At 35.3% G+C, this 22,228-nt stretch overlaps 1 protein-coding gene across 1 annotated transcript; it reads left to right on the top strand.

The window, feature by feature from the left end:
* The first annotated feature begins 1,870 nt into the window (after nt 1-1,870).
* LOC131927077 (sodium/potassium-transporting ATPase subunit alpha) lies at nt 1,871-13,827 on the top strand. The gene is made up of 20 exons (XM_059282735.1): nt 1,871-1,983; nt 2,190-2,243; nt 5,515-5,691; nt 6,029-6,232; nt 6,349-6,462; nt 6,596-6,730; nt 6,885-7,002; nt 7,188-7,456; nt 7,565-7,763; nt 7,897-8,008; nt 8,154-8,286; nt 8,492-8,684; nt 8,869-9,044; nt 9,214-9,350; nt 9,706-9,923; nt 10,044-10,395; nt 11,066-11,240; nt 11,386-11,516; nt 11,682-11,783; nt 12,213-13,827. The coding sequence occupies exons 2-20, from the start codon at nt 2,217-2,219 to the stop codon at nt 12,331-12,333; spliced, it is 3,093 nt and encodes a 1,030-aa protein (XP_059138718.1). The 5' UTR covers nt 1,871-1,983; nt 2,190-2,216; the 3' UTR covers nt 12,334-13,827.
* Nucleotides 13,828-22,228: the final 8,401 nt, after the last annotated feature.

Raw genomic sequence — 22,228 nt, 5'->3', positions numbered from 1 at the left:
TTCAATAAGTGCACGAACGTTTGTAAAGTGTAAACACGACACAAAGAGGAACTAAGCTGTATCAGTGGCGTGCAAGTGTATAGGCGCGGACAGCACTTTAACTTCTTCAATGTAGATAGAAGATTGTGCACAGAGTTAGTTCCTTGTATATAATATGTAAATAGAGTAAAAATAAATTACGAAAATCACCCCCCCCCTCCTCGCACACACCCATAAGAAACTACTCAGAAATGTATAGTCCTAATGACTACACTTTATTTTTTTATATGTTTTCGTGACTATTAAAAATATGCCAGCAATACTTAATTATAAACATTACCACGTGTAAACTGCTGAGGGTTTGTTTACACAAAAAAAAAAAATGCTGGATCGCCAGTGACCAATGAAATTTTCTTGTGAGGGGGGGGGGGGGGGAATTCTACTATCTATAAATAGACGAAAGGGTCAAGGTCATGGACTCACAACCGCTCACTTTCACTTGTGTCACTGTGTACCAATGCCAGAAACAGACTCATGATTTAGGCCTAGATGTACTCGATTCTTTAAAAAATTATATCCGTAGCTTTACTTACAATCTTCTCTGTAGGCGGCGCTGCTGATGTGAAGAACATGTGAGTTCTCTTTTGGAAAAAAAACGAAATCCTAATTTCTTTGTTGCTGGTTAAATTGATTTCAGATGTGGATAATAGAAAGAAGTGGTTGGGGTAGGGTGTTCCGTGGAGGGTACGGATAATAAAGGATGTCAGAAAACGCACAGGACGGAAAGTGGAATATGATAGCCGTGTAGCCTACCTGAGTAGCAAAGGTAGACCGACGATGTGGGTCAGATAGCCACATGGCCACAATGTTCTTGCCGGTGTAGCTGACTACGCTTTTGTCCTGAAGTAATTTTAAGAAGTAACATAGGCCTAGCTGCCCTAGCTAGTGGGGTTACAGGCTTGCCACTTTGGTTTTAAAAAAACAAGCATCGAATTCTAAACACTTAAAAAAATGCTTAGTATATGCCTACTATTTAAAAAAAAACACAACACACCTCATATTGAATGATTATTAAATAATTAGGGATTATGTTTATTATAATAGTCTTTGTATTCTACTCTCTAAATCTTTTATTGAAATTCACAATGTTATAAGCAAATTGACAAAAAAACAAACAAAAAAAAAAACCAACAAAAAAACAGAAAAAAAACAACAAAAAAACAAACAAAGGGAATACCATAGATGTTGAATACATCATATATAGACCTACGCTAAATACAAATTTAACAAACCCCTTCATCTAAACAGTTACATTGTGTATGGTTTTAAACACGTTAAAAATATATTTATAAATCGATCAATAGTTTATATTACTCATCAATTATTCCATTCTTTACTATGCAATAAAAATAAACAAAAGAAATAGCATACATACGTTAAACAAGATAAGCTTACAATAGAGTGGAAGTTTTTAAAAAGTCGAATTTACAAATCACAATCGAAAAGGGGAGATAACTCATACAGTATTGTTGCAATGGGCCACAACTTGAGCTATAACATGAAATATACATATACGGTGTGTATGCATTGAACCGTATTAGACACTCAAGAACGTGAAAGTCAGTTCACCAATTCTTCTTTACGCTAGCCGGTTCAACTCGAGCACGCTTCGCTGATACGAAGGAAGAATATCACACCTGTATATAAAACAGCTTTAAGTAAGGGGGAGGGGGTTACCCGTAGAGGTATATCAAAGGTTTTAAGCAATTCTTAATTAAACTTATTACATCTAATGAGTGTCCGGGCATAAGATAATACGCCTGGCAGTATGACATCAGGTTAATGGGCCGAGGGACCTAGGAGATGAAGGTCGGAGTATAAAACCCTCGAGGCGACCTCTTGTTTTGCCACTTTATCCGCCAGCGGTAGACGGGGCGGACCATTGTCAGAGGACCCACAAGAGATCACTGTGTGGTCACGTGTTGATTCTTTTTACTTTCGAATGTAGGGACTACTTTCACATTATCGATGTGTTAAGGATATATGTGGAAAAAAAAACTGTGAATTTTTTTTTTAAATTTATTTACCCGAGTGTTCTTAGTTTAAGACACCGTGGTTTGTTTACCAGGCAGAGGGCTTTGTCAGTAAAAATTTTTTCATTTATTAACGGTTTTTTAATTTGTCCTCATATTGTGACGTCACTTTAACAGAGCGCCACCTAGCAAGACACATTCATCATGGCGGCGAATAAAGTTAACAAACAGGTAAGGAGGATTAGGCGAGGTTTTTAACCATCCGAGTGCTGTATTCGTAAGTTGATATTACTGTAGATACAACCATTTTGCCACGAGTGTGTTAAAAGTCGTATTTACAATTGTGAATAAATATTTTAATGCGAGAAAATCATCCGTGACCTCTAGCCAGTGGAGTTGGGATATGCGGTCGTTAGTCGAATTTGGGCTCCTCATTTCCGCATTGAGTCAGTCGGCAGGAACTCTTACTTACATTAAACATATTTCCTAAAGTACCCTAAAATATGTTCGTGATTCATTTTCCGAATCACGATCCGTCTCTGCTTTATTTTTTACCCAAATCTGGTAGACCTTACAAAATAAGTAAAAAAAATGAACAAAATACAAATTAGGTCATTTCATCCGGCTACCTCATGAATATTCATGAGCCTTGCCAGTTTAGAGGACATTGTAAAGGTTGTTCTATTATTATTATGTCACATCCTATTTTCATCATAACCCTCGACATATAGACCTACAACTGTTTTAATGAATGAATTCAACAAAAAGCACACAATAAAAAAAAAAAACTAACAAAAAAAAAACCACTTGATCTACATTCACCTAGAATCTAGATCTAGATTAGATCTAGATCTAGATCTACATTCACAACATTGGGTTTAAGAAAGAAATAGGCCCTACATTAGGCATTAGCTCTCTAGTAAATTTTAATTGAGGCCTGGAGTCTAGATCTATTAAAGAAGATCTGATCTAGAGATCTAGTCTAGATGATCAAGGAATCTATTTCTAGACTGTACTAGATCTAGATCTAACTAATATATAACTATAATAGCTGGAATCTAGAAATCTAATGGAGATTGAATGAATTCTTAAAGTTTATAATCCTAAGCAGACTGCAAACCCATCATTTAAACACAATTTAGCAATTTAGGCCCTAAATGAATTAGTTTTCAAAAAAAAAAAAATAACCCTTGTATGCATAAATAAAGTGAATATAGGGCCAATTTGAATAGAGAAATAGTTCAGTTCAACAATCCAAAGTAAAATAACTAGTTAAGTTAGACTAAAGACTAAAGGGTTTTTACTACAAATATGGTTTTAGTTCTGCTCCATTGAAACCAAATCTATGACATAGATCTAGATCTAGAGCTTGGTCTAGTAGATCAATAAAATATTGAATCTTATTGAAGGGAATTTACACTTCCTTTGTCAGTGGGAAAATAATTAGGGCTATGGAAGAGGAACATGTCACTCAAGTTTCAAAATTAAATGGTTCACTTCTTTTGAAATACTATAGCCTAGATTACTCTTGATAATAAAATAATAATTGTAATTTAAGTCATACTAAATTTAATGAACCATGTTAAAAAAAAAGCTTTACAGCTGTACAAAGTTGTTTGTCCTTAATAAACATCAGATTGAGGACATAATTGATTTGATTTTAAATTTTACCAATCAACTTATTTGGCAACTATTTCCAAGACTTTTTTTAATTTCAGTGTAACATTTGCTATCTAGTCTGTCTACATGGTGGGGTCAGGGGCGGAACTACCATACCGCCAGACCCCGCAATGCGGGGGGGCCCAGGACGTTTAGGGGCCCAGTTCCGACCAAAAAACAATGAATTTTTTTTCAAAAATTATGAAAGTGGTTTTGTAAAAAAAAAAAAAAAAAACAGGTCTACTATAGCAGAGATTGTTGCGTAGAAAGATATTTTAAAATCTACAAGAGCTATAGTTTGAAAGGTAGATAAACATTCACACTACTTCCATGACTTACTGCCCTTCTTTAAAATAGAGATGCCCACAAAGCTCATTTAAATAGTTTTGTACTATGTATATTAACAAGCAATTGATTCTCTGAATTATTATTTAAATAAGACATACTATGCAATAGTATAGATATAAAAATCAATGTTTTCGAAATTGATATTATAAAAGCCGAAAATGAAAACAATAAACATAACGCGAGAAACCATTCACGAATCAAGCTAACGTCTTTATATATTTTTGACCAGCATGTTATTGAAACTTTCTCGATAACATATAAGTTTGGACTAAATTTTTTCTGGTTTGTTATCTCAGAATGGTTATATATTGCAATAAATTACTCAGTTAGGATATATATATATATATATATATATATATATATATATATATATATATATATATATATATATATATATAGGGGGCCCTAATTTTTTCTTTGCGGGGGAGCCTTTTTTTTCTAGTTCCGCCACTGGGTGGGGTTGTATTAAAATTATGTAATTTATTTTTCTGTTTTAGATGTACATGTAAAATAATAAAGGTACATCAGTTTATTTATTCAACATTAGCTTTTTGCTTGTTCATCATTAATAAATTATCCAGGTTTAATTGCATGGACCAGAAATGTGAATAATTTTGAAAGCAAATAGAAATACACAAGTTTTTTTGTTGTTGTGAGGTTGGATTAACTTTCAGCTCTAATCCTGAACTGAACTTAAATCCTTGATCTGTTCTTTACACCAATAACTGCAGAGAAAATACCATAATTTTTTTTTGTTCTACCATAAATTTTGTTTTTTACTTGGTTAGAAATGGGGATCACAAAAATAATTTAAAATGTTGGTTAGAAGGACCTATTTAGTGATCACTTAAATCATTATCAATGAAATAAAAACTGGAACTGTACAGAAACATAAAACTGAACATTCTTTTTTCTAATTTAGGGAACTCTTAAGTTAAGCCCTTATGCTAAGCTCTTGACTACAACTGTTAAATACTTTTGGATATAAGTTTAGATTTTTTGAGCGAGGTGCTCATTAATATTTATATTTTACTTCAAAGCTAACAAACAATTCAGTACTAATAGTATTGCTTTTATAAATATTGGTCGAAGAAAAAAATTGTTAGCTAAAACTTCTTTAAATTTAAGTTATTTGTATGAACAATAAGTAGTTGGAAATTTAAGTTACTTCAGCATTGGTTACATCATACTATACACACAAACTAAAATGTCTACTTTCTTTAGAGTTCTTAATTAAAAAGCTTGCTGAGCTAGTTTTTGGTTAGAATGTCACTTCACTTAATAACCATTAGATTCAGTCATTGTGATATAACACAGTTCTGAGCATTAAATTGTAGTTAAGTGTTAATTATAATATACCTAGTTCTACTGCAGTAATTTTATTACACTTGGAAATAGTGATTGGTGCCTAAATTTTGACTTTGTTTTATTGTTTGATATAAAATTCATCAGAGTTCTATGACATGTAGATACATGTTTTTGTTGATACTTCCAGGGGGGCCCAAGGGCTGAAAGCTACCGCTATGCAGTCACTCCCTCTGGAGATGAAAAGAAAAAGAAGAAGAAGAAGGGAGAGGAGAAGCTGGATGAGCTCAAGCAGGAGTTGGATATGGATGAGCACAAAATTCCAATTGAAGAGTTGTACGAGAGAAACGGAGCCGATCCAAACAATGTAAGTCATCTTTGGTGTCTTAATCTGAAACATTTAAAACTGGAGACATTCGGTATTCCGATATATTTTAAATATTTTGCCAGCAAGAAATATTTAAAAACCTAGTCAATTTAATTTTAAATTCACTAGAATATGACTTTTGTAAAAAAAATTATAATTATTATGAATAAAATTGTTCATGTTTTAAAAAAAGTAAATATAATAGTTTTAAAAAATTCATTATTTTATATTCTTTCTAAAATTAATAGTGTTAAAATTCTTTTTATTTCATATTCTTTTTAATAGTAATAGTGTAAAAAAATTTCATTATTTTATAAATATTCTTTTCAAAATCTAGGGTCATACGCCAGAAAGAGCCAAAGAAATCTTAGCACGAGATGGGCCGAATATGTTAACTCCGCCGAAAACGACGCCTGAATGGGTGAAGTTTTGTAAAGTATTGTTCACTGGGTTCTCTCTCCTACTGTGGATTGGTGCCATTTTGTGTTACATTGCCTATTCCATCCAAGCAAGTCAAACAGAGGATCCTCCAGGCGATAATGTAAGCATTAAAAAAAATCTAATCATAAAACGTTCAATGTTTCAATATACTTAGATGATCGTTCATTTATTTTATAAATATTTTGAGAATGAATTTTAATGTTTCTTATCTTGCAGTTATACCTTGGCATTGTCTTAACTGCTGTCGTCGTTGTAACTGGTTGTTTCTCATACTACCAAGAGGCAAAAAGCTCACGTATCATGGACTCGTTCAAGAACATGGTTCCTCAGGTTGGTTAAGTGATTAATTTTATTTTTATATGCTGTTTTGGTATATTCTTCTGTAAATATGATAGCTTATTTTATGTCATCAAATTTCAGTATGCTATTATACATTTCAGTATGCTATTGTTATACATTTCAGTATGCTATTGTTGTACGTGGTGGTCAAAAGCTTAGCATTCGTGCTGAGGAGCTTGTTCTAGGAGATATTGTAGAGGTCAAGTTTGGTGACAGAGTCCCTGCTGATATTAGGATCATCTCCGCCCATGGCTTCAAGGTAAATAACACTTTATTAAATCTTAAACTGTTTTTACTGTTAACTTACAGAATTCGTTTTTATCATTTATCTTAGTTTTTTATATATCTAATAATAGTTTTTTTTAGATTCATGCAGTCAAACTCTTTTTAAAATATTTAAATGTGTCTTATAGGTCGATAACTCATCTTTGACTGGAGAATCTGAGCCACAGTCTAGAACTGCAGAATTCACACACGAGAACCCTCTTGAGACAAGAAATCTGGCGTTCTTTTCTACCAATGCTGTAGAAGGTAATTTTTATTTTGAATTTATTGTGATTTGTACTAGTTTTTGTAGTCAGGAATGAAACGATAGCTTCGTTTAAATCCAGGTTTATCATAGATATTAAAGTCCCTAAATGATGAACATTCCAAGGACAGTCACATCCACTATTATATTATTAAAACTTATTTATTGCTATTATTCATATTTCCAGGAACTGCTCGTGGTATTGTTGTCAAGATTGGTGATAATTCCGTCATGGGTCGTATTGCCAATTTGGCTTCTGGTCTTGAAGTGGGAGAAACTCCAATTGCTAAAGAGATTGCTCACTTCATCCATATCATCACTGGTGTGGCTGTGTTCCTTGGTGTGACCTTCTTCATCATCGCCTTCATCCTGGGCTATTTCTGGTTGGACGCTGTGATCTTCTTGATTGGTATCATTGTGGCTAATGTCCCTGAAGGTCTGCTGGCTACTGTCACTGTAAGTTACTTGACTACTCACTCTTAATTCAATATTTTTTAATTTATCGATAATACAAAAAAATAATTTGAAACTTATTTAAGCTACAAGATTTCTGTCTTTTTTTAGGTATGCTTAACCCTGACAGCCAAGCGTATGGCCAAGAAAAATTGTCTTGTCAAGAACTTGGAAGCCGTAGAAACTCTGGGATCCACCTCAACCATCTGCTCCGACAAGACCGGAACCTTGACCCAGAACCGTATGACGGTTGCTCACATGTGGTTTGATGGAAGAATCATTGAGGCAGACACCAGCGATGACCAGTCCAGTGAGTTCAAAATAATTTGATCCATTTTGTTTGATGATTGCTAATTTTTTTCACCTTTCCAGTTCCACCCCCCCCCCCCCCTTTCCCCGCAGGTTTTATCAGGTGTAATTGTTCAAAATCCTTTTCTTTCTAGATGCTTCCTACTCACGCACTGATCCCACCTGGATGAGCCTTGCCCGTATTAGTATGCTGTGTAACCGTGCTGAGTTCAAGGTTGGACAGGAAAATGTTCCAGTTCTTAAAAGGTAAATTTAGGGATATCATGTTTAACTTGCAATCAATCAGGAAAGCGCTTCTGGGTGTATTTTGTGGAACATTTTTTTTTTGAACAACTAAAATATTAAATTTTAAAATATTTTTAAAATTCATTTTGGATTTTGTTTGTTACAGGGAATGTAACGGTGATGCCTCAGAGTCTGCCCTACTTAAATGTGTTGAGCTGTCTATTGGAAATGTGACAGAATTCAGACGTCGCAACAAAAAGATTGTCGAAATTCCATTTAATTCCACTAACAAATATCAGGTGCAAATATAGATTGTGTAACTATAATATATTATTAAAATGTAGTGAGCATTGCATGCAAACTTTTGTAAATTTAATCTGTATTTATGTATGTGAATCAGCTTCAATATTGTAATATATTTTTATTTGCAAGAATTAAAAATAAACTTTCTTTTGCAGTGTTTTACTTAATGTTAATCAAGGTATGTATTCCAATATATTCCAGGTATCTATCCATGAGACAGAAGACCCCAATGACCCCAGGTATTTGCTGGTCATGAAAGGTGCTCCAGAGAGAATCATGGACCGTTGCTCTTCCATACTTATGCACGGAAAAGACCAGCCTTTGGACGATAACTTTAGGGAAGCTTTCAACTCTGCATATTTGGAGCTTGGAGGTCTTGGAGAGAGAGTCTTGGGTAAGAAGTACTAGTTTTATGAACTTATATTAGAAAAAGATTACCAGAAATTACGATAATTGGGTAACTTGTCAATGAAAAATAAACATTTTCCATTTTAAAAATAATTATAAATTTAAAAGAGATCATTTTCATCATAACTATTGTTTTAAGTGAATTATCTAAGTAAAAATTTTTTTTTCAGGATTCTGTGATTACCTTCTACCTGCTGCTGAGTACCCACCCAACTACGTGTTTGACCCTGAAGGTCCAAACTTCCCCATTACTGGACTTCGATTTGTTGGTCTCATGTCCATGATTGACCCTCCCAGAGCTGCTGTACCTGATGCTGTAGGGAAATGCAGGAGTGCTGGCATTAAGGTGAGAATCTAAACCAGAGCTCTTCTGTGTGATACTTAACAATTGTTATGAAGGAGGGGTTTGTTAGGTACAACAAACAAGTGGGAATAATTATGTTGCTTTTAAAATCTTACCAACTTGCTCTTTGTGCTTTTTTTCTATTTTTTTTTAAAAATGTATTAATTTCTAGGTTATCATGGTTACTGGTGACCACCCCATCACAGCCAAGGCCATTGCCAAAGGTGTTGGCATCATCTCTGAAGGAAGCAAAACTGTTGAAGACATTGCTGCTGAGAGAGGCATTCCAGTCGAGGAAGTTGATCCTAGGTAAGTCAACTATTTTCTTCTTATCTTTGAATCTGTGGCACTGTGGAATTCAGATTTGGGAAGTAGTGTTTTTTTTTCTGACCTTGCAGTTTGTTTTAAATATATATTCTCATTCTTTATCTGCACTTGATCATGAAGTACCCTTTTATTGAAAATGTATATTCAGGTGAAATACAGTTAATCTATATTGTGGTCAGGATTATGAATAACCAATCTTTTCTTCAGTTAATCTAGTATGATAACCATCCTAAGAATCCAGTTCTTATGAAGTTTTTAGTTAGCATTTAGAGAACATTTGTACATTGACATGAAGAAGCTGAATGATTGTAATTATTATGGTTGTTTATCTTTACAGAGAGGCTAAGGCAGCAGTCATCCATGGTGGTGATCTAAGGGACATGACTCCAGCTCAGATTGATGAGATTTTAATCAACCATAGTGAAATTGTATTTGCACGTACCTCACCACAGCAGAAACTTATCATTGTAGAGGGCTGCCAGAGACAGGGTCAAATTGTGGCTGTTACTGGTGATGGTGTCAATGACTCACCTGCTCTCAAAAAAGCTGATATTGGTAAATATATTTTTTGTGCTCATTTTTATATGATTTTTAACTTCAAAGATGGTTCAAATGATTGAACTTAAAATACAGTTAAATAGACAATCATAAAATCTTTAATCAATAAAATTTCAGGTGTTGCTATGGGTATTGCTGGTAGTGATGTGAGCAAACAAGCTGCAGACATGATTTTACTTGACGACAACTTTGCCTCCATTGTGACTGGTGTTGAGGAGGGTAGATTGATCTTCGACAACTTGAAAAAGTCAATTGCCTACACACTGACCTCCAATATTCCTGAGATCTCACCATTCTTGCTGTTCATCCTTGCTGATATTCCTCTTCCTCTGGGTACCATCACCATCTTGTGTATTGATCTTGGAACTGACATGGTCCCTGCTATCTCTTTGGCTTATGAACAGGCTGAACTCGACATCATGAAGAGATTACCTCGTAACCCACTTAAAGATAAACTTGTCAATGACAGGTAAGCTTCTTACAATTTGTTTTTAAATTTAAAAAAGTAAACTGTACTTAGTTTTTTTTTAGCGCAATTTCCATTCTGGAGAATTGCGTTTATTAACTCGTCATTTCTGGGAATGGATGGATGGATGGATGAATGTGTGTCCGGGCTTTAAGTCGTATCTCCTCCTCAACGAAGCAATATCGATGACTAGTTCCAAAAGCAATTATGTTAAGCAAGTTACGAGAATGAGCATAGGCCATAAAAATTCCGGGTTTCTTTCATGTATTTCCCGTAAAAGCCAAATAACCTCGAAAAAATGCAGTTTTTGGCCCATATCTCGGCAACCAGACCACTTAGCGACTTGAAACATGTACCAATCGATTCCTGCCATAATTTAGAACAGTATTGCCGAAGAAAGTTTTCAAAAATATCCTCTCGTTCGGTCACAAATTTTAAAATTACATAAACACCTACAAACCGATCGCTCTTCAAGCTTGAACGCACCCAATCATTATACGTCAGAGCTATTTTTAGATAACATAAGGAAATTGCGCATAAATGTCACTAGACTTTTTTAATTAACTTGTTTTTAAATCTGCTTGTTAGTGTTGTGGCCATACTTACTTTTTTGCTTACTTTGCCATGTTTACACAAATTATAAAATGTAATAAAATATTCTCTCTGTCCACAGACTGATTAGTATGGCCTATGGTCAGATTGGTATGATCCAAGCCACTGCTGGCTTCTTCACCTATTTTGTTATCATGGGTGAAAATGGATTTTGGATGAGCCGTCTTCTGGGCATTCGTAAGGAGTGGGATTCCCTTGGTATCAACGATTTAGAAGATTCCTACGGACAAGAATGGGTTAGTACCTAAATAAGTGGCCTACCACAAAAATTGGTCTCTACATTGGGATTAAATGTCTTAAGATTAAATATGATTTTCTAATGTTTTTATAATATTTTAAAGTAGATCAATCTTGTCTTAATTTACCCAAATTTCTATCCAGACTTACTCTCAACGCAAGAAGCTTGAGTACACCTGCCACACAGCTTTCTTTGTGTCCATTGTAATTGTCCAGTGGGCTGATTTAATCATCTGCAAGACCAGACGTCTTTCACTTTTCCAACAGGGAATGAAGTGAGTGAACCTTTAGAAAACTTTGATAATATTGTATTTTATTTTGAATATTTGTTTTATCCTACTTTAACTTTTTTTTTTTGAGTGTCACTTTTAAATTCTACTTTGCTCATAATACATTTTGATAAATATTTCATAATAATGTGACAATTTAAATTTTTCCAGAAATCACCGTCTTACTTTTGGTCTGTTCTTTGAAACTGCTCTGGCTGCTTTCTTGTGCTATTGCCCTGGACTGGACAAAGGTCTACGTATGCAACCTCTCAGGTAAGAGTTAACTTTTTTTATTATCTGTTAATTAAAGAAAAACAAAACAAAATTTTCTTTTAAATCTTGTCGTGCTAATGGCATATGACATACTGTGATTAGTCTATTCCCAGCCATTTTGTCTGATTCTGTCTAAACCTGTAGGAGCCTTAAACATTTTGAGAACATTAAGAGCTTAGGTGCACTATAATCCCCTTGTTATAGATTAGAAATACACTTACACAGTTTGTTAACCGAGGAAGAAAAATTTATTTTAAGCTAAAAATCTATTCATTTATATAAAAGTTGTTTATCCTTAAATTTAGTAATTTGATTTTGTATAGTTTGTTATTTTTTGTCATTTCCAATTTTTAATGGCATTATTTAGTTTTTGTCTTTATATTTTAATACACGTAACTTATTTTTGATTTTTTTTGTACATATTTTCAGATTCACATGGTGGTTGGTTGCCCTCCCCTACAGTTTGGCTATTTTCATCTACGACGAGGTCCGCAAATTTATACTTAGAAGACATCCAGGAGGTTTTGTGGAAAGAGAAACTTACTATTAAATTAAGTGAAGATGAGTCACGAAAACAATTAGTTTGCACCTGCAATGTAGGTCATAGGTCATTTTTAGTGCATAAAAATATGTTTGAAGTATGTGCAAACTGACCACTAGCAAATTTGATGTGTTTGAATGTATTTTTGTATAACAAAGTTAAGTGTGGTTAGTGAATGTTTGATGAAAGACTTCAGTTGTGTACAAGTATTGCTTGATATTTTGAAAATGACATTTTATTTTTACATGATTAAAATACTTAAAAGTTAGTGATATTTTCCAGTTTATTTGTAGAGTTGTGGCCCATGTTGTCCTATTTAAAGTGGACAGATTTGCTTTTCTATTAGCAGTATGAAATCACTACTAGGAGTGTCAAACATCACACTAGATAGACATGAATGTTGCTTTTGTTGGTGTAGATTGTTTTTAAAATTATTATCCTCGTGATTTGGTGATGTAACTTATGGCTGATCCAAGTTTCTTAAATAGGATGTTTTGTGTGGCCAGATAAAAATATAGTTGTGTGGCCAAAGGTCAGAAAAAACAAACCAAAGAGTTTATTTCCAGTTGACCTGAAGTCCTAAATTGAATTTGGAAACCAATTTTAATAACTGGAGCGTGCATGTTGTTTTTTCTTGGACCAATTTTTCTTACCTAGAATTCAGTAGGCTTGGACAGTGTCCAAAGTTAAGGTTGGCCAAGCAGAATCTCTGTACCTGCCCAGGTGTAGGTTTGAGGGGTGAATCTGTCCCATGAAAAAAAACTTCACCATTTTGTGTATGATGTAAAAACTATTTTTTAACTGTTCAAACTGTATTATATTGCAATTAGTCGTTGTGAGAAACAGAATTTTTGAAAATGAAAATTCTGTTCTATCATTTGTTTTGTCTTGTAGTTTCATCGAACTATAATCAGGATCTTATTTTTTTGGGATTCAACCCCTGCCCCCCTCTACATTTCCCCTTTTTTTAAACTAAAAAAAATGTCCCACACATTACCGCACAGTGTATTTGTGTGGTTGATTCTGGTCTAAAATGTAAATATTTTTAAAGCTGCGGAACTCTATGAGGGGTATATCACATTGGTTTCCCTTTACGGCCGGGTATTGTATTTACATTGTAAATCACTATCCCCAATGTGGAATGGACCAGAATAATGCATTTGAAAACTTGCTGGCCTGCTGGCAAAGAATCTTCACCGTTTTTATTTGTTTTTAGTCATTTGACGAAAAAAAAAGGCATTTATAGCTTTATGTGTAGCTGATAGCTTTCCTCCCAACATTCCAAATCTCTGTTTTTCTACCCCGTGTACTTTGAATCTCCCAAATCTAATTTTTGCACTAAAACCCGAATGGGGCAGAAAAAACTTTGTTTCGATTTTGCTGGAGGAAACTGTGATACATCGTTCATGTACTGTAGTGTTTTTTTTTAACAACTGTCAGAAGTTTTTTTTTCTCCATTTTTTAATGCCACTTATTCGAATAAAGATCATACTATTCACAGTAGTTCTTTGATTTGTATGCCTGCTTTGTTTTCTTTAGTTGTTCATTCAATGGAGTTCATAAAATACTGCAGTTCGAGGCCATTTGGGCATAGATTCTATATAAAAACAGTTAATTCACTGGCAGGTAAATAAAATACTGTACCTGGAGGCCAAATGGGCAAGTAAAATATAGGAGTTAATTTTTTACCAGTCAGGCACAGTGAACTTCAGGCAAAATGTATTCAGGGCACTGCATTATGAAACAATCTAGAGATCTGTGAGGATAGCATTACTGCATGCCTTTAAATTTCATTAACTCCATATTGAGTAGTAGACCTTATGGAGGTTAGCTATTTTAAATAATTATATTGTATTTTAAGGTTACAAAAATGAAAAAGTTTATTCAAACCTTTTTGAGTAGGCCCTACACATTTTCATTGTTTTGTTTTAAAAGGTTTACAAAAATTTAAACCAAATCTTACGTAAATGAAAACCAGTTCGAGTAAAAAGCATTTTTTAAATTATTAAAGTTTTAGAGGTGAGTGAAATAAGTTAATTTAAACCATTGTAGGCAGTACTCAATTATAATTATTATTCTATTTTAAGAAGTGTGCAAAATTATTACATACAAACCACTTTTAATTTACATTTTTTTTTCTCAAGAGGTAAGCACCAAATTTAGATGACAGTTTCAAATTAATTAAGTAAGAAACAATAGTCAAACTAGCCTTTACCTAAACTTCAAACCAATCTAATAGAATGCTTATAATTTTACTACATGAGGGTAGTATGGTAGATCTTTTGGCTGCGAACCTGAGGTCTTGAGGGTTTGAACTTGTGTCTGTAGGTTGTCCTTGAGTACACCCAATGCTGATGGATACTTTTGGGGAAGTGAAAGTGTATGGGCATAGTGCTGACCACAGTATCACTTAGTATGTCAAGATCAAGAAACATGAACCACTTAAATGGATAATCAGGTCTAAAGTGGAACTTTAAATTTTAAATAATATTACATTGAATTGATGAAAAAACATAAATGTAAACATTTTGAACCATAAATGCACACAAAAATAACAAGTATCTCCAGAGATGTATCAACACTACGTGGGTTGTTTCAATTTTTATCAAACTTGGAGTGGTTCTAAAATTTATTAGGGCAACACAAAAAAAGGCCAACCCTAATCCCTGCTTACATAGGCCTACCACCAATGTTCCAGTATAAAAGATCAAAGGTCAATCTTGATGATGAAAAAGACATTGAGTTGACTTATATATAATTAACAATTTTAGAACTATCACATTATCAATCACCCCAATACTTGAGATTGTCATCTAAAATTGAATGGTTTGATCATTTACTGATGAGACCAATGTTTCTTTCCTGCATTCCCCCTGCAGAATCAGCTTCAGGGTTTCTTCAGGGGGAAGGAGAAGAGATACGTGAATCAAACTGATCAGCATTCGATGAAATACGAACATTCAGTTGGCAAAATATTAAGGGAGATAATCAGATATATTTCTCATTGGCTTTTAGTAATATTTTAGTAGCCTCCCTTGCAAGGTTGAAAAATGATTTTGGCGACCTAGTCTAATCATAAGGGAGATAATCAGGTATATTTCTCATTTGCTTTTAGTAATTTTAAAGTAGCCTCCCTTGCAACGCTAAACAATTATTTTGACGTCCTGTTCAAATCATAGTTTAATTAGCTGCAAAGATTGTTGCATGACAGACACAAATCTGGTTTAAAATGTATGTTTAGTGAGATTCCCAGATGTCGAGATCAGTTGCTAGGATAAACATAAAAAAAAACACGAAGGGAAAATATGAAAAAAATATTTCTTTTAATGTTACCATTGAAAACCATTTGATCTGTCTTCTTAGCTTGTTTACGTAGAATTTCACACAGACAGACAAACTTAGACCATAATTAAATAAACTGCACTACGCCACACAAACCACTCTCACTATATCAATCACAAACAAACTTCCACCCCATTTTTATACACAAACTTCCGACCACAACCTCTCAACTATCACTTACCTACTAAGTTTAATAAAACATATTGTTAAAACTATTCCTTTTTAGTATTTCGCTGATTTTCAATTAACATTCCATTGAAGAAGTCAGCCTACTTAAATAAGACAGTTATTATCACCAGTTTTAATGCAATGTTACATTCTAATATTACCGCAGTGCAATGGCGTATGCAAGGGGGTGTTAAGGGGGTTATACTCACACCCCTATATATATATATATATATATATATATATATATATATATATATATATATATATATATATATATATATATATATATATATATATATATATATGATTTTGGAAAAAATATTTGAACCCCTCCCAAGTCCAATTCCTGGCTACGGCACTGCCGCAGTGTAAAGACCCGTTAACTTGTAACCTTTAACCCTTAACCTGTAGGACTAAGCGTGTATTATGCAACCGTTTTAACCACGCATGACATCGCCCGCTTGATATTCTGACGGTTTATCATACGCCGCTATTTAGTTGTTGTTTTTTCTACTTTTCAGTTATTCATAATTTGTGAATTCGACACTACCATCGCTGCCACTGAAAATAGTTCTTTAAAATACTATAAGTAGCCCGCTAAGGACAATAACCCCCCCCCCCTCCCCCTCCCCCCCCCCTCCGTTAAAGTAAACTCTACATAGTTAACCCCCCCCCCTACGTTTAAAATAGTTTCAAACTAAATTATCTGCCCCTAATAGTCGTCAATAACTCAGGCTCTGTAAACATTTAGAGTGAACACAGCTCACTAAAACCATGTAGGGGTGGGGAGGTAGGGAGAGCGTTTGCAGCTTGTTTTCTAACGGCTCCCAGAAGAGAATTATATATATATAGATACGAGCCGGCCCGCGGCATAACATACGCCGCTATTTAGTTGTTGTTTTTTCTACTTTTCAGTAATTCATAATTTGTGAATTCAACAGTACCAACGCTGCCGCTGAAAATATTTCTTTAAAACATTATAAGTAGCTCGTTAAGGACCATAACCCCCCCCCCTTCCTTCCCCCCCCCCCCCCTCCCCCCTACGTTTAAAATCGTTGGCTCTGCTTGTAAACATTTAGAGTGAACACAGCTCACTAAAACCATGTAGGGGTGGGGAGGTAGGGAGCGCGTTTACAGCTTGTTTTCTAGGCGCGTTTGCAGCTTGTTTTCTAGCGGCTCCCAGAAGAGAATTATATATATAGATATATATATATAGATAGATAACCGACTTTAAGGATGTTGTTTGATCAGCTCCAATAAGACTCCCCATTTATAGGACCCTTACCTACAGGACCTAAGCCTCACATTCTATAGGACCCACGCCTTCTCTATGACCCAAGTCTCCCTTTTTTAGGAACCAAACCTCCCATACTAGAGGGCCCAAGCCTCCCCTTTTATAGGACCCAAGCCCAGAGGCGTAACGAGGGGGGGGGGGGGGGGCGGGGGTGCGGACCGCACCAGGTGACACCATTTAGGGGGGGGGGGGGGTGACACTAAGGCAAAATATAGCAAAATATATAAAGAAAAACTTGAGGGGGAGGTTGCAAATCGAAAGTTTGAGGGGGGGGGGCGCAAATCGAAAATTTGAAAGTTTGTCCCCGGGAAGCGTCGCTACGCCTCTGGGGGGGGGGGGGGTGACACCCGACCTCGCCACTGCCCAAGCCTCCCCTTTTAAAGGACCCAAGCCTTCCTTTTTATAGGACCCAAGCCTTAGCCTTTTATAGGACCCAATGCTCCCATTTTTTAATAGGACCCAAGCCTCCCCTTTTATAGGACACGCCTTCTCTATGACCCGCCTCCCTTTTAATAGGACCCAAACCTCCCCTTCGATAGGACCCAAGCCTCCCCTTTTATAGGACCAAAGCCTTCCCTTTTATAGGACCCAAGCCTTCCCTTTTATAGGACCCAAGCCTCCCCTTTTATAGGACCCAAGGTCCCATTTTTTGATTTGACGCAAGCCTCCTATTTTATAGGACCCCAACCTCCTCGTCAACAGGACACAAGCTCTACTGTTCTGTTGGACCCACCATAGACTTATTTGTAAAAAAAATACATATCTAGCGTTGGTAAGAGGGTTAGGGTAGAGACACATGGGCATCAAAAGCGCGCGCAAGCGCAGGTATACATTCACAAAAATACACACGCACACACATACACATATAATAAACAGGAAAATAAAATGTTATTATCTGCCAACACAGCTTATTCCCCTCTATATTCTCGTCAATTTTATTCACATGAGAAATGCGACAATTCAAATTAAATATCATTTCAGAGCGTGACGCCAGTTCGCGGTTACTAGAATTACCGCTTTTAAGATAACTACAGTCAGCCGTATAAGCCGTCTGACTTGCTATATTATGTTCTTCCTTTTTTGAAAAAAAAATTGCTATCTTATTTATAGACACACCATGGTCTATTCATTTCAGTCAATAATAAAAAACCGTTGACCTCAATTTTTTTAAAAAGTAGGACAGCATTTAAACTTTAAGTGTCAGTAGGCCAACATCACTTTGTAAGCTACCACCACCACACCCGCCCCCAACCACACAGAACAAACTTTCAACTTTATCTATGTGCATAAAAAAAATCAAAATCAATATATATATATATATATATATATATATATATATATATATATATATATATATATATATATATATATATATATATATAATACATATAAACATAATAAATGCGCATTAATTTAATATTAATTTAATATTAATTTGATAATATTAATATTACATTTAAGGTTAAAAAAATCTTTCTAAACAAAATGTACAACACGGGTGCATCCCCTCCTCTATACCCCCTACCCCTATTGGCCCTATTCTATCGCAGTCTAAATGCTCCGAACTCGCAAATACAATGCCATTAATTTGTACTCATACCATAACAGTGAGGTGATTTTCAAAGAGATGCTTTCGTAATTTTTACAAAGTGTAATTCACATTGTACTCAGCCGTGTTTAAAAAAAAAAAACAAAAAAAACTCTCCTGCCCATGGTAACTAACTGGAACAACACCTTACGGGCCGGAGCAGACCATTTCCTCAGGGAAGGTGGTGAGTGGCAGAGGTCTAGAGAAGGGGGGTGGGTGGACGTGCTCCCTGGGCAGTGCTCCCCCCTTTAACGAGGGACATTGAGGTCAATGCTAGAAGGATAATTGATCCCGTTTATATCATTTTAAATCATTATCATTTTAAACGATAACGTAACACAATAATCGACAGTATTGGTCCGATCTAGTGTATGTAAGTACTTGTATAAAAGTATATAATATACATATAAATTTATGATGTCGGTGTATTACATATTATATCTCAGCAAATGGCAGCATCGAGAAAGAAATAGCCATCAGAATAACAATGGCAACACAAGCTTTCAACAAACTTGTTAAGATCTGGAAATCATCCTCACTGCAGAGAACTAAAATAAGGATCTACAAGTCTAATGTACGTTCTGTACTCCTCTATGCTGCAGAGTCATGGAAACTAAACAAGAAAGTAGAGAGCCGCCTCAGAGGCTTTGAAAGAAGATCCTTACAACGTATCCTCAGAATAAAGTGGGACGACTAAGTCCCGAACAAGGAAATATGGTGAAGGACAGGATTAAACGACATTGTTTCAGAAGTTCGAATGAGGAGATGGAGTTGGCTGGGTCATGTCCTTCGAATGAACAGAAGAAGACTCCCCAACATGGCGCTGAAGTGGACTCTGCTGGAAAACAAATGATAGGAAGACCACTGAGAACATGGAGGAGAGAGATTGAAGAAGAAGTGCAGGCTACTGGCAAGACCTGGCATGAACTGAAGTGGCTCGCCCAAGACAGAGTGGAATGGTGGAGATTTGTTGCTGACCTATACTCCACAAGGAGTGTTGAGGATTAGGTGAGGTGAAGGGGTATTCCATATTGGCTTATAAATTATGAATAAGCCATATATATATATATATATATATATATATATATATATATATATATATATATATATATATATATATATATATATATATATAGGCCTCTCTCTCAATATATATATGTATATAAATAAAATATATATATATATATATATATATAGGCCTATACATATATACATACATCTATATATATATATATATATATATATATATATATATATATATATATATATATATATATATATATATATATATATATATATATATATATATATATATATATAAATAAATAAATGAACATATATATATATATATATATATATATATATATATATATATATATATATATATATATATATATATATATATATATATATATATATATACGAGCCGACCCGCGGCGTATCATATGCCGCTATTTAGTTGTTTTATATTCTACTTTTCAGTAATTCATAATTTGTGAATTCGACAGTACCAATGCTGCCACTTAATATATTTGCTTTAAAACACGACCAATAACTAGTTAAGGACGATACCCTACCCCCTCCTTTCCCCAACCCCTACCCCCCTCCCCCCCCCCCCCCCGTGAAAGCAGTCTCTTCTTAGTTATCTCCCCTAAGTTTAAAATCGTTCAAACTAAGTTATCTGCCCCTAATAGCCGCCACTTAACCCGGCTCTACGATTGTAAACATTTAGCGTGAACCAACAGGTCAACAGACCATATAGAGGTGGGGGTGGTAGGGAGCGCGCTTACAGCTTGGTGTTTTCTATGATCTCCAAGAAGAGAATTATATATAAAGCTACGTATGTATATATATATATATATACGTATATATATATGCATAGGATATATATCTATATCGATGTGTATATATATATATATATATATATATATATATATATATATATATATTATATATATATATATATATATATATATATATATATATATATGTTACGGTCAAAGCCCGAAGTCGGCCAATGCTAGGATTGGCCGGCCAATCCGCGCATTGGCCAATATCGCCTCCCATTGGTCGGTCAAAGTCCGAAACTTTGCTTGATTTCGGCCTTTGGCCGGCCAATCCCGCAGAATGGCCATGGTGGACCGGCCAAAGTCTTAATTAGAAGATCATCTGGCTAGGGACGCCCGGCCAAAGTCCGAATTAGAAGATCATGAGCAGATTTTTGTTTTTTTTATGCCGTAAGGATCATGAAATTAAGTCTTTATTGATTATTAATTAAAGTAAATGACAGAAACATTCAATTTTTTTTAATTGTATTATAGTCTCAATCTATCAATATCATCATTTGTTACAACAAGTTGAACTTTTATGGCATTTAGAATTACATAGCAGCTTGTTATTTTTACACTTGCAGCGATTTGTTGTGCACTTAGTTGTGCAATTGCAGCGAGTGTAACCTTGCGCCCAAGTCAAATGATTGTGAAGATGCGATGGTTCGTAGTGATTTTTCCTCAGTGCCAACTGACGACAATAAGAGGCAGTTTTTCATGAAGAATTGAAAACTCACTTCTAGCATGCAGTGTTTTAGAACACCATGTTCCGTTTCCTATTTTGTAGAAATTGCCCTCGACGCTCATGGCAACTGCAATCACGCTTCGGGGGTCACCGTGACCTCTGTCAACATCTGGAAAACGGATGCGTACATTGTCACCCACTTCACCATCTTTAAATTTTGTATTTGATGTTTTAAGCATCTTGAGTTAGCAAGCCAGTATGAGCTGCTGATCTGTGTTCCATGATGTCTTTTTTGTTGTGACACAATCTGCAGGTAATGTTCCCTCCGTACCCTTCGTCTGCTTCATTGGGTATTCCACAAATAGCATGGACAACGTTGCCACAGGATCCACAAGAATAAGCTGCACTACAATGTTTTTCACAAACTATATAGAATCTGTTGGCTACATTATTATCACGCAACTGGTCTGGACGTTCCGCCACGGCACTAGATGTGTTAGCTGAGGATGTCGTTGCATTTATGGCAACCTCCATTTCTTGTTCAATGTTCTCAAGATCTTCCTCAGTAACTATTTTATCGAGAGCCCATATATAGAAACTAACATGGATTTACATTTTTTGCTTTTGGCAGCCATCTGCTATGTCTGTCTCATGGTCTGACGGCCCTTTTGATCCATGTCGCCTTGCATATAGAATGCTATACAAACAAGAGCTAAACAATACGTTACTCTCAATAAAAACGCACACAGAATAATGAAAATGCGATCACAACTTAGTCTAGATACAACATTGGCCATGACATCCCGGCCAGTGCGCGCATTGGCCGGCCAATGTACAAAATACGCTGTCAAGTTTAAGCGCTTCGGACTTTGGCCAGTACGTCCCGGCCAGTGCGCGCATTGGCCGGCCAATGTACGAAATACGATCTTAGTGCTAAGTTCTTCGGGCTTTGGCCAAGAGAGCCGGCCAATGCGCGGATTGGCCGGCCAATCCTAGGT

The sequence above is a fragment of the Physella acuta genome, unplaced genomic scaffold, assembly GCF_028476545.2.
Source record: "Physella acuta isolate Inbredline_101_S28 unplaced genomic scaffold, ASM2847654v3 ptg001371l, whole genome shotgun sequence".
Taxonomy (NCBI): Eukaryota; Metazoa; Mollusca; class Gastropoda; family Physidae; genus Physella; species Physella acuta.
This window is presented reverse-complemented; position numbering and strand designations above follow the sequence as displayed.

What these genes read in the sequence shown, in the direction of transcription:
- LOC131927077 (XM_059282735.1), top strand. Translation starts at nt 2,217, where the DNA reads ATGGCGGCGAATAAAGTTAACAAACAG. An exon ending in AATGTTCCAGTTCTTAAAAG is followed by an intron (nt 8,009 to 8,153) that starts GTAAATTTAGGG and finishes TGTTTGTTACAG; the next exon opens with GGAATGTAACGGTGATGCCT. An exon ending in GCAGGAGTGCTGGCATTAAG is followed by an intron (nt 9,045 to 9,213) that starts GTGAGAATCTAA and finishes ATTAATTTCTAG; the next exon opens with GTTATCATGGTTACTGGTGA.